Here is a 12,351-nt window from a genome sequence, read left to right as displayed (position 1 = left end):
GGGCCCATAAATTTCCTTCAGGGTTAGTTTTATAGCAACGTGACTGCATGTTCCTTGGGAGGCTGTCCCAGGCAGCCAGGCACACACTTACCTTCTTTGATAATATCGATAATGTCATTGGCATTGAAGCTGAGTTCGTCTGTGTCCTGAGCATCATAGGCATACAAGGCCTTGCACTGTGGCACCTGAGGCTTGGGCTTGGGCTGGGGCTTGGGTCTGCCCCCTGCTGGGGTGGGCCTGCTGGTCGTTTGCCTCCGGACCCTGTGGAGAGAGTGGAGGCAGGTGAGACATGGCACCAGCGGGAGGCAGCAGCTCCGTGTGGTGGTCTGGACCACGGGGCCAGCAATGGTCTGGTTCAAGTTCAAATCTGGCTCCATCCTTAGAATGATATGTCACTCCCCAAACTTTCTCTGAGAATAAAATAGCCTCCCTGACAAGGTCATTGCAAAAGCACAGTTAGCTCTTAATAAATATTAGCTGCTGGTATTATGTCCCCAGCACATTGTGGAAAAGACACATTCATACAAAAGTTCATAAAGCACACACACACACACACACACACCCCAAAATGATGATAAAGCAAGTGGTCATGAATCTACTCCCTGCCCCAACCTTTGAGGTACCTGCCACAGAAGCCTCCCCTCAGCTGCCATCCCTCCCAGAATGAACCGCCCTCTTTGGATTAATAACTGCTTTTCTCTGTAGTTTTACCACACATCTCCCTAAACGATCCGTGCAGTTTGTCTGTTTTAATTGTACGAAAGGGATCCTATTCTATCGCCACTTGCTCCACTTTGGAGATGCACCCTGATGTACGGAGTCTTGGCGCATCGTTCTCCTTGCTTTGTGCTACTCCACTGCATGGCTATGCCACAATTTCCTCATCCACTGTCCGTGGTCACTTGGGACGATCCCAGCTTATTACAAAAAGTGCTCCTGCCGGCTGGGCGTGGCTCAGCGGTTGAGCATTAACCTAGGATCCAGGAGATCATGGTTCCATTCCTGGTCAGGGCACATGCCCGGGTTGTGGGCTCGATCCCCAGTCGGGGGCGTGCAGTGGGCAGCTGATCAGTGATGACTCTCTCATCATTGGTGTTTCTATCTCTCTCTCTCTGTCCTTTCCTCTCTCTGAAATCAATAAAAACATATTTAAAAAAAAAACAAACAAAAAACGAAACCAAAAAATGCTCCTGTAAATGTCCCCGTGCGAGAGCTCACCCAGAGCGGCTTGTCAGCATCAGCACTACTGACATTTTGGGCCACCTTTCTTGGCTGTGGGGCTGCCATCTGCACTGCAGGGTGTTTGGAAACATCGCTGCCTCTACCCACTGGATGCCAGCTGCACCTCCTCCCCTTGGTCATGAGCATCAAAAACGCCTCCGGCACTGGAACCCTCATCCAGCTTTAAATGTGTTCTTCCAAAATGCTATACTGCCTCCTGTCACCATTTACACAAGGTCTCAGGCATGCAACTATAGCTTGTTCCTATTAGTGAGGTCTTTAAACTTACATCTGAACAACTATTTATTAAGTATGTTCATAAAAACATTCAGAGCAAAAGGAGATAGAAATATAGAAAACATTTCTCCCCTCGTTGCTTAAGGAAAAACCAAAGGGAAGTTAACCTTCAGATTTCTTCTAAGAGGGTGGGGCTGAACTCAACACAGTGGGCCGGCTGTTGGGCCTGGCCAGGTCTGTGAACTCCTGTGGACACCTGGAGGGAAAGGGGGTCCTCCCTTGGGCCTGTGTTCTGGAAGGAGAAAGCACACCTAGTTTAGAGTCGTGCTCTCAGGAGGCCAGAGCCTCACTGTCCTCGCTGAGGTCCTGGGATACTAGGTGCTGACTGGGTGCCGGTGAGTAAGTACGATCATGAGGGGGTGGCTTCTGGGGAGGGAGCACTGGTGTCAGCTGGGTGGTAGGGCTGTTCCCGGCAGGGGTGGGGTTCCTTGGGTGCTGCCTGGGGCTTCCTTCCTTGGTGGGAGGCAGCCAAACCCAAGGTTACACAGGCTCCAGTCTTCTTAGGTCAACCATGTCCCCACCTCCCACCCCCAGCAAAGCACTTTTATCACATAGGAAAGGCGCTGATGGCTGGCATGGCATCATTTCCTCCCTGGTCTACTGGAAATCCCCAATCGCTGCTCGAGACGTGCTGGCTGCTCTGAAAGCTGGTGGGGCACACAGGCTTTTAATTAAGCGACCTGTATATTAGGGATGTTAGCATTTGGTTAATGAGAGCCATTAGCCTGCATACCAGCAGTCAGCTGATTTCCAGCAACAGGGAGTGGGGTGGAGGGCGGGGTGCATGTCAGAACACCCTGCGAGGGAGGAGAGCCTCCAGCCTGGGAGATCCAGGGAGCACACACGCGCGCGCACACACACACACACACACACACACACACACACACTCTCTCTCTCTCTCTCTCTCTCTCTCTCTCTCTCTCTCTCTCTCACACTCTCCCCAAAGACTCATACATGGAGACTTGGCCTCTCTTATGTCCAGGTTGATGAGGTGTCTGCAGCCAAGAGCGTTGGGATTAGCTGCAGCCCCCGGACAGGGGGCCTCTTAGTGGAGAGATAAAGCTGGATATGACCCTGAAAGGTAGGACTGTCCTCCCTGCAGCCGTCCCAGCAGCCACGTCTCCCCGGCTCCTCTGCCATCCGCCTCCAGCTTTGACTAAGCCCTTGGTTCCTCCTCTCCCATTTCTGCCCTGCCAGCTGCTTCCTTTCTGAGCTCCCTGAACATCGCCCCAGCCCAGCGTTTATTGGTTTACCTCACCCCCTACTAAAAAGCCTTCTAACAGCTTCTCTCTGCTCTTGGCAAACGGACCCAAAAAAGTCCCAGCCAAGTGTGGCCCCTGCTGGCCCCCAGGCTCAGGTCCTGCCCCAGGCCACACTGGTGCCTCCCCACCTTTTGTCCTGGAAGCCCCCGAGCCCTGGTTGGGGTCAGGAGCCCCGAACACATACTCGTAGCTTACACCATAGAGTATCTGCTGGTGAAAGACAACGCTCTCTCTCGAAGGCCAGGAACCAAACAGGATGTCAGCTCTCACCACGTTTGCTCAGCACAGCACTGGCGGCGCCAGCCTGAGCCACTGGTCAAGGGGAATAAAGGGCACGCAGATGGGAAAAGACGTGAACATACGCCTATTTGAGCACGAGATGATGTGCACATAGAAAATCCTAAGGAATACACTAAAAATCTATTCAAACTAATAAAGTCCAGCAAGATTACAGACTACAAGATCAATATATAAAAATCAGCTCTCTCCCTATGCATCGGCAATGAACAATCCCAATGGAACCGAGAAAAAAAATTCCATTTACAAGACACAAAAAAGAATGTAATACTTAGGAGTGAATTTAACAAAAGGACAGAAAGGCTAATTTGTATGGACAGAGAGTAGATCAGTGTAGTTGCCCAGGGCTGGGGCTGGGGCTGGGGCTGGGGGGTGACTGCTGAAGGCCAGAAGCTTTCTTTTTGGGGAGATGAAAATGTCCTAAAAGTAGATTATGGTGACGGCTGCACAACACCCTGTGACTACACCCAAAACTGTTGAATTGTACTTGAAAATGGTTGATTTTTTTATATCTCAAAAAAAACTGGTTCAAAAAAAAAAAAAAGTAAATTGCATGAGCTCCTTTGGGCTCTGCAGGGCACTGCTGATACCCAGAGTGACCGGGGCCAGCTGTATGCAGGCAGCCGCTGGGTGACCCAGGCGCTGGGCAGAGTGGAGACGGAGGCGGGAGGACTGCTGTGTGAACATAGGCATTGCAGGGTCTTTGATCCCAAGGCATCAGAGGCTAGTCTTCCTCAGGAAAGTCAAAGCAAAACCTCAGGGATTACTGGGGAATTTGGGTTCCCAGGCAGACACTGGGCAAGTTGGTTTGACTGTCCCGGGCCCTGAACAACTGCTACCAGGCGATGTAAACCTGGTCACCCATCAGCTGGCTGGCTGGGGTTCACGGCACTCCACAGCTGGGAATGGGGAGAGCCCAGGGGACTCTGAGATGGGTGTTGTTGTTGGGGAGAGTGTGTTTGATGGGGATGGAGGTGGAAGTGAACAGCCCTGCCCTTTGCAAGGGGAAAGGGTCTGTTTAGGCAATCCCAAGGCCACCATTGTCTGGCTCTTTCCTGCTTAATTGTCCTCCGAGACCAGGAAAGGTGCCACCGCTCTAGTAAGGCAGCATTTTCCCAAAGAGAGCTGGTTGAGCAAAACCCTCCTCACCAGTCACTGCTGCCTCACTGTCACATCTGGGCATATCTCCCTCCTCTTGCAAGTGGCAACAGATGGGATGCCATTTGGGAACCCCTGCCTGTAGCTGCATGAGATGCGATAAACCTGCCCGGGCTCTGCCTGCTCTGGGCGAGGCGCTGCTTCATCTAAACCTCACAACACTCCCATGAAATGACTAAGGCAGGGTGCTGGGGTTTCCTGCTGGTCTCCTCACTGATGAACGGTGGCATATGCACAAGGCTCCCAGAGCTCTAGCCACACGACCCTTCTGGTCCCTCCGCTTGGCCATGCTCCCCTGGACTGCCTCCACCCTCCACCCAGTGCTGCTAGTTCCTGCTCAGCCTTTGACTCTCATTTCAAGCCCCTGCCACATGTTCTGTTAGCCCACACCTGCACAGAGCAGGGGACCAATGGGGTGGTACAGGGGCTGTGTCACTGTTAGGACAGTAGGCTCGGGGGGGGGGGGGGGGCTGGCCTACTTGTGCTCACCAAGCCCAGGAACACCATGTGGCCCCAGTCAGAAGGTTCTGATGCAGCGACAGTGCAGGAGAAGGGACACTGGCTTAGAGCCAGTGCACCGACTGTGAGGCCCAGCTCTGCCACCGGCTGCCACATAATTGGGTGCATCACTTCACCTCGTCAGGTGTCTCCATCTGTTAAAAAAGGGGGACTCAGGCCATGGCCAGGTCCTTTTTCTAATTCTAAGAGAGCTTTACAGAGCGCTCCCACCATTTCTACTGTTGGATGCAGCCTGGAGCACAGGAAGTCTGTGCGCAGGAGGTGACCACTGTCTCTCCCTCTCAACGAACAGTAGACTTGGGAGCCACCATAGAAAATGGTCCGCGAGAACAGCCATTTTCCAGGCTCCACTCAGACAGGCTCAGCCTCAAACCAGACAGTCTCCCTAGCATCACTAGGTGGCGATCCTGTGTAATCAATAATGAGGAGAGAGAATGACTTTCTGGGAGCTGCCAGAAACTGATTAATGAAGTCTTTTAGATGCCTGGAGCCCTCCACTCGCAGCCAAGGGCTGACGGGCCAATGCGGTGAAGACTGTCTTACACGCAAACACGACCTTCGTACCAGGGAGTGGAGCTGGCTTAGGCCAGCCTGTGGGGGCAGGTCGTCACGCTTTCAGGATTTTTGTGGGCCAGCTGTTAAACAGTTATTATTAAAGATGAAATCAAACATACTTACGATTGAATAAATTATAATAAAGCAAAGGCAATAGATACTCATAACAAACCTTCCTAATCATTTTACTACATTTTACTTCTATGTTCTTGAAGTCATTGTCTGTTGCTTATGTATGGTGGCAACCCCACATAATGATAATGGCATGTGCCTGGGCCTCTCTTCCCCACTCTGAGACCAGTGGCAGTCATGCTGGTAGCCTGAAACTGGCCATGGCCAGAGTAGAAACTGGCACATGATATAGCTCCAGACACCAGCACACCCCTCCACCCGCTACCCTCTCGATAACCCACATTCACTTATCCAAAAGTGGTAACATGTGACAAAGCCTAGATTTGTTTGGCAATGGATATGCAGGATTTAGATAATTTTGTTGTGTCCTGAACTTTATGATATTTGCATTTCTAATAAACCTGACACGACTGAAAATTGTGTTACTGGGATCATGAGGGCTGGAGCAGGAATTTCAGACTCACAAAAACGAAGTTATTTTCCCCGTTGCCATTTCAATGAGAAAGGTTCACTTTCTATACATACTAGCTTACAGTTATAAAACTCCACATCACTGAGCAAATCCAGTGTTTCATTGTATGTAACTGGCACAAGGCAATTTAGTTTTCCTATTATTACCTGACCCACGTTTCAGGCTAATTTGTACACATTTACCACTTCATTGTGTCTACTCCCCAGTAAGAAAACAAACACAGGAAGGAGCTGCGCTATTGCAACTTACTTGTACAGCAGGTCTCCTCTCTGAGTAGGGCATTAGATCTCTAATGCAACCGCATTATAACCCACATGACAGTCGCCCGAGTGACCGAGCACCTATGACGGTTTGCTTTGTGAAGACCTGCCCTGCTGGAGAAGTCCTGGGGCAGTGGCGGGGGAGGCCCGAGGGGTGCCTTTGCCTTGAGACATCGGGATGCCGACCGACTGACAGCTGAACCCTGGTGGATAGCTGCCCAGTCTCACAAGATGCCAAAGGCCCCCAAGGAAACAAAACCCCAAATGACGCATGACAACAAAGCTCTCTAAAGCGAGGGTTTGTTCACTCCCTCTCTCCCGGGAATGGGGATGCGACTGGAGCAAAGGATGTTTAGCTAGAAAGACTGTGGAAGAGTCGAGCGGGAGGAGTTTTGGGCTTTGTTTGCATTGTCCAAATGCAGCTAGTGTCTGTTGTAACATCACCTGACAGCTCTCTGTTCTGTTGCTCTGGGCCCACAGAGCAGCACAGCTAGTGTGTGTGTGTATGTGCATGTGCGTGCGTGTGTGCGTGCATGTGCGTGTGTGCGCGTGGCTGGGGTGGGGAGGTGTCTCCCTGACTGGTCCCCTTGTCTTGGCTTCCGTAGGCTGCCCATTCCCGTTAAACCCAGCAATGCCTCAAGCTTAGGCCCTCCCAGAGTCCAGGGCTCTGTGCAGCTCAGAGACAGGAGTTGTTGTGAGAAAAGCCACAGGGCTAGGGGCCACCCACTTTTCAATCCTGGACATGAATAAGCCAAAAAACTACAGCTACATGTTCAAGCTGCACGGTGCTTTACTGTTTACAAAGCCCTCATTCAATCTCCAAGAAACCCTGAGGCGTAGGTTTAAACGTTATATTATTATCTCCATCATACAGGTGAGGACATCAAGATGTAGAAAGAGTGAGTGACAGACCTGAGGCAGCGCAGCAGCTAATTAGCAAAATGACCTCTGTGCCCAGCACGTGGCACACAGAAGGCACGTGGCCCCATCAACGCACAATGAGTGGGTCAATGAGGACGCGAACACAGACCCGGGCCTCAGCCCCGCCCCGCACGCTCGCTGCGCCCCACGGGCGCCTCCGCGCGCGGCTCTGCAGCTGCCATGCCCCTGCGGCTGTGGGCGCCCCTCGCTGATGCCAGGGCTAGCTGGGACTGCGCTTTCAGATATCGCTCCTTTGTTCTGCAGATGTGAAATTTATGTCTTGAAATTCCAAGAAGTAAAATAATGGCATTTTATTTCACTGGCTCTTTAAAATACGGTCTGTTCCAAAAGGTTGAATCTATAAACATTACTGGAAATGTGGGGATGGATGCCAGGAATTCCTGAGCTTCGTGTCTGCTTGGGCCGGGATGTGGCTGCCGCTCCTGTAGCTTACAGGTTGAGAAATATTGCTATTGGACACTTGTTGGAAATTTTAAGCCCCTTGAAAATATGACTCCATTAGGAGAATCTTGTCAAGAGCCACACGGGCAGCATTTCAGTTTTTCATCGATCCCTCCTTTGTGTCGTGGCCAGAAGCCCTACCGCTGAGCTCTTCCTGAAGTTGTCCCCGCATGAAATGGACCGCAGGCTTAACAAGGGCAACAGAAAAGACAGGTCCAGTCGGGGTCTGAAGCCTCCAGTAATGAAGTGCAGGTAGACTCTGCGCGTCTCAGGGACGGTCACAGGCGGGCAGGTGTAAGCCCCCTTGCCTGGCACGTCATGAGCTCCTACAACGTCGGAGCAAAGGCTGACGAACGAACTCCTTAGGTGATTCTTGCTTAACCTGCTCTTGCCCTGAGAGTCAGCAAAGAGCTTTCACCTGACTCAGACTTTTCAAAAGGTGTGCTAAAGGACCGCTAGACAATGACCCCTCTACATCTCTCTTAGTTTTCCTGGACGGCGCTAAGAACGAGACAAGAACGGCGACCAGGTCAATGTCGCACACATGGCAAGGCGAGGGTAAAGGATCCAGCTGGGCCCTGGCCGGCTGGCTCAGTGGTTAGAGAGTCAGCCTGCGGATTGAGGGTCCCAGGTTCGATTCCGGCCAAGGGCACGTGCCTCAGTTGCAGGCTCGATCCCTGGCCCCGTGCGGGAGGCAACCAATCGATGTGTCTCTCTCACATCAGTGTTTCTCTCTCTGCCCCCTCCGCTCTCTCCAGAAAGCCATGGAAAACAATATCCTCCGGTGAGGATTTAAAAAAAAAAAAAAAAAAAAAAGGAATTCAGTTGGGGTGGTAATTGATTTAGTGAAGGCTTCATGCTGTCCCCCCGCCAAAACTTGACTGAACCTAAAACAAACTGACAAAGACGTTCCTGAATTAACTTGAGGTGCTAATTACACCATTTCATGTGATCCACATTACATGATCCAAAAGAAATGATTGCTTATGCTCAATATGTCCAGAAGCAAAAGTGCACCAGGGGCAGGAGAGAAAATAAAAGATAAACCCGGGGGTGTGAAAGCCTGAGGAGAGAAAGACTGTGGTAATCTTGTTTCTCTAGATTGGCAAATTCAAGGTCACTGCTTGGAACTGTGATGTCTCAACAAATTTTCATATTCATGGAAAGGTACAAGCTTGGGATCCCAGAGCTCCCTGCTGGCTCCAACAACTTCCTGTGGAATAAAGCAATTCATGTTTTCTTGGCAAAGGGGAGCTATTAAATGCAGGAATCACGAGGCTCCTGAAATGCATGTCTAAGGTCTCTGGCCACATTAGAGATTATTTTCAATTTCGCTTTTATGTGTTTTAGAACATGAATACTAAGAAAAAGCTCAGCCCTTTGACCAGAGTACAATTTCTTAAGAAATGTTTGCAGCAGAGCAGATTTAAGTGCACAGTGAGGAGACCGGCTGAGATTCCTGGAGCTACCAGATTCAGTGTGCCCAATTCGATCGTGAATTTTACACACACAGTCAGGAACATTGCACTGCCTGGCAGACGGTTGTGAAGGTGCCCTCTCCTTCCAGCCTCATGGTCATCACCATCGTAACACCAGCGGTGCCTGATCTTTAGGCCTGAAGGTGGTGAAGGGTGTGACAGGCTTACCCAGGGAACCACATTGCTGAGGGCTGGAAGGGAGCAGCCTCGGTTAAGACACAATGTTCCTAAATTGCCTGCTTTTGGCTGACAGATGCTCCTGGCTGGCTGGTGTGCAAGTCTGTAACTTGCAAGAGCAGGCTGGAAAGATGGTGTAGCCTGCCAAACCCAAAGCAAGTAGGAAGCTAGCAGACAGAGCTGGGAGATGTGGTGCACTTGGTTCATTGATTTTAGTTCCCTGCCTTCTCTGGGACATCCAACTAGGCCCAGGAAGGGTTGCTTGATTACTTCAGTGATGTCCATCTCTCTGAATAGTGTAGGTCTGGATTATGGAGTAATCCTGTTGTCTCAACATCACCCTTTCAATTCACCTTTACACAGACCCTCCCCTGGCTTTAGCCATCCGACTTCAGACCAGTGGTTTTCTAAATGTGGTCCCTGGTTCAGCAGCAGCATCTGAGAACTTGGAAGAAATGTCAGTCGTTGGATATTTTTGGACACCTCAGACCTACTGAATCAGAAACTCTGGAAGTGGGCCAGTGAGTTCTCCAGGGACTCTGGGGCTCATTACAGTTTGAGCACTACGGCTTTAGACCCAGCCAGTCAGGTAAACCACGGTCATTAGAACTGGTGGAATACAGCTGGTTACCCAAGAGTGGGGGGGCGTGGAGAGAGATCTAACAGAGGGATGGCATCCACTCCACCGACGGCCATCTGTATGAAACTGAGGTGCTTTCATATCTGTAGCCCACCTGAGGTAGACTTGCGGGGAAAAAGGAACACCAGGAGAGGACATGGTCAAGTTCCTAAGAGCTTTGTGGTCTTTAGAAGGAAGCTGACAAGGCAGGAAGAACATCTCACAATGGGGCCGGGGGCTGAGCGGGCGCTGCCCACCCGGGGGGAGGAGCTGCTGTTTCTCTCCCAGCCCTGCTCTATTTTGTACACAAGCCTCCCGATCCCGTCGCAAACTTCCTCCTCATTCTAGACACATGGAAAACATGGAAAATGGAGGAGGCCATGGGAGAGGGGAGAGGGGAGAGGGGGTTGGAGCAGGGCATCACTGGGTTCAGCAGAGAGAACTATTCCACTCCTGAGAATCACGCAGAGTTGGAAGACTTGTTAAAAGCCATGAGGTCAACCACCGTGAGATAATGGTTGTATCACCATCACCATCACCATCACCATCACCATCACCACTGTCATCAAGCTACCGTGGGCCGCGTAGTCTCCCACATACCCAGTACCAGGCTGGGTATTTCGTGTATAATTTCCAGTCCTCCCAACAACTCTGCAAGCGCGGTGGTTACACCCACGTGCAGATGAGGAAGATGAAGCACAGCCAGGGAAAGCAGCAGGTCCACTATCAGGGAGCAAGAGGGGCCGAAACAGGATCTTGTCCTCCTCTGGTGTCTGACGACATCACTCGCAACACTTCCGCTGGGGATTTCCAGCCACCCTGGGCCTGAGTAGCTCCAGGGACCAGTGCTCCTTACCTCCCAGGGCAGTTCACCTGGGGGCCACTAGGATGTTTTTGTTTACTGGTTCCGAAATCTACCTCCCGGCAGAGCTCACCCGCTCGTCTTGCAGCAGACCCTAGTCCTACGCCTGGTGACCCCACAGGGCACACCCAGCCGCCTTTCCACACCAATAACTCCGAATATCTACACAGGGTTTCAGGAATTTTCACTTCCCCCAGGTAGAAAGCCCGGGTTTCTCTTTACTGCTCTTTATTTCCTGTTTTAGAAAGGCAGGAAGGCCCTTATTCTAAAGCCCTAAACATGTGTCTTCATAAGCAAACGTCTACATCTCATAGAATTCTGGGTGTTTTTCTCAATGTTCCTGATGACTCTTTGAGCTACTGTCCTTAGACAACTGCAGGCACAGACACAAACCCCAAACCCCACTGCTCCTCAACCATGCCCGAGAGCAAAAAGCTCATAGTAACTGAATCTCAGGGCTGAGGGGGACCCCTCTTCTGATGTCTCTGGAGAGCGAGTTGTGTGCTATCCTGTTGGTCGTGCTTTTAAAAATGCCAACCAAGGGCCTCACGTGTTGGGTCCTGGATTACACCGTTGGGTGGAAACGGAACTTTAGAATCATGCACACACAGCCCGAGGAAATGTGTGGACCTTGGCGTGACAGACAGAGAGATGGAGGCCACTGGCCTCACCCACGAGCGGCGGGAATCTTACCCTGCAGCGCCCTGGTCTGGGACCTTGAGGAAATCCAAGCTCTCCGGTGTCTGGGACACGCGGTCTGAGCCTGTGGACTGCTGTCGTGGCAGGGGCGGGCGGGCCATGGAGGTGTACAGGCTTTTCTGACTTGACCGCTGGTTTCCAGGAGCATGAGGATGTGGCACAAACTGGTTTTTGATGACTCCATTCTGATGGTATCCTAGAGACGGGACGAGAGAACAAAAGAAAGCTTCAATTTTATGATCCTCTGCCAAAAGGCTCCCCAAATTTCTTCCATTTATCAACCAAGAGCAACTTACTTTACGTTTCCAGGCCTCAGTTTCCCCATCATAACTGCTAACAGTGTGAGAAATAGAGCTAATACAAGGTAAGCTGCCCAGCAAGCACCTGGAACACGGCAGCCACGCAAGGTGCTGAATCTGACGGTAGGATCCCCAGATGTCAGGGTTTCAAAGCCCACCCTCAAGGAAAGGTAAGCTTGAAACTATCTTTCAAGGGAGCCAGGCACATTCCTGGGTCTAAGAAAAATTACGAGGCTCTGATTCAAGACGGCTGGCAGGCAGCTGTTTAAACACTGGACACCCGTTTTCAAAGGGTCGGTCTTAGGTGTCCTCTGCAGGAGCCCGTTAGGGGAGGTGGGGGAGCACCCCACACGGGCAGGGAGACGGGGCTGCTGCTGGGATCGATCCGGAGAGAGCAAGCTCTTGGCCACACACCCGTTCCCGGTCAAGGTCACACTACCTGGCGAGTCAGGGGTGAAGGTGCTGGGCTCCAAACCCCGGGCTGGGCTGGGAGGCGTTACCAGCCCGTGCTGGGTGTGGAGGAGCCCGTGGCTCTCCTCCCCCGGCAGATCGGGCAACGCGAAGAAGAGGAAGCCCCCCGGGCACGGCGGCGACCCCGCAGTACAGCCCCCTCCCAGGGAACTGAGGGGGAGGCCCTGGTACCAGCGGGATGATCTAGGTC

General features: G+C 51.7%; 1 protein-coding gene across 1 annotated transcript in view; it reads right to left on the bottom strand.

Moving 5' to 3' along the window:
* The window catches only part of MYO1E (myosin IE), a 181,279-nt gene that overhangs the window by 3,071 nt on the left and 165,857 nt on the right, over positions 1 to 12,351 (bottom strand). The window contains exons 26-27 of the mRNA XM_016208553.2: positions 11,386 to 11,587; positions 92 to 261 (exon numbers count right to left, since the gene is read on the bottom strand). Of these exons, the coding sequence (XP_016064039.1) occupies positions 92 to 261; positions 11,386 to 11,587 (372 nt within the window). The remainder of the gene's footprint in view (positions 1 to 91; positions 262 to 11,385; positions 11,588 to 12,351) is intronic.

Source organism: Miniopterus natalensis, chromosome 1 (assembly GCF_054644295.1).
Source record: "Miniopterus natalensis isolate mMinNat1 chromosome 1, mMinNat1.hap1, whole genome shotgun sequence".
In the NCBI taxonomy this organism is placed as follows: Eukaryota; Metazoa; Chordata; class Mammalia; order Chiroptera; family Miniopteridae; genus Miniopterus; species Miniopterus natalensis.
Note: the sequence above shows the minus strand (reverse complement) of the source record. Positions and strands in the feature narration are given on the sequence as shown.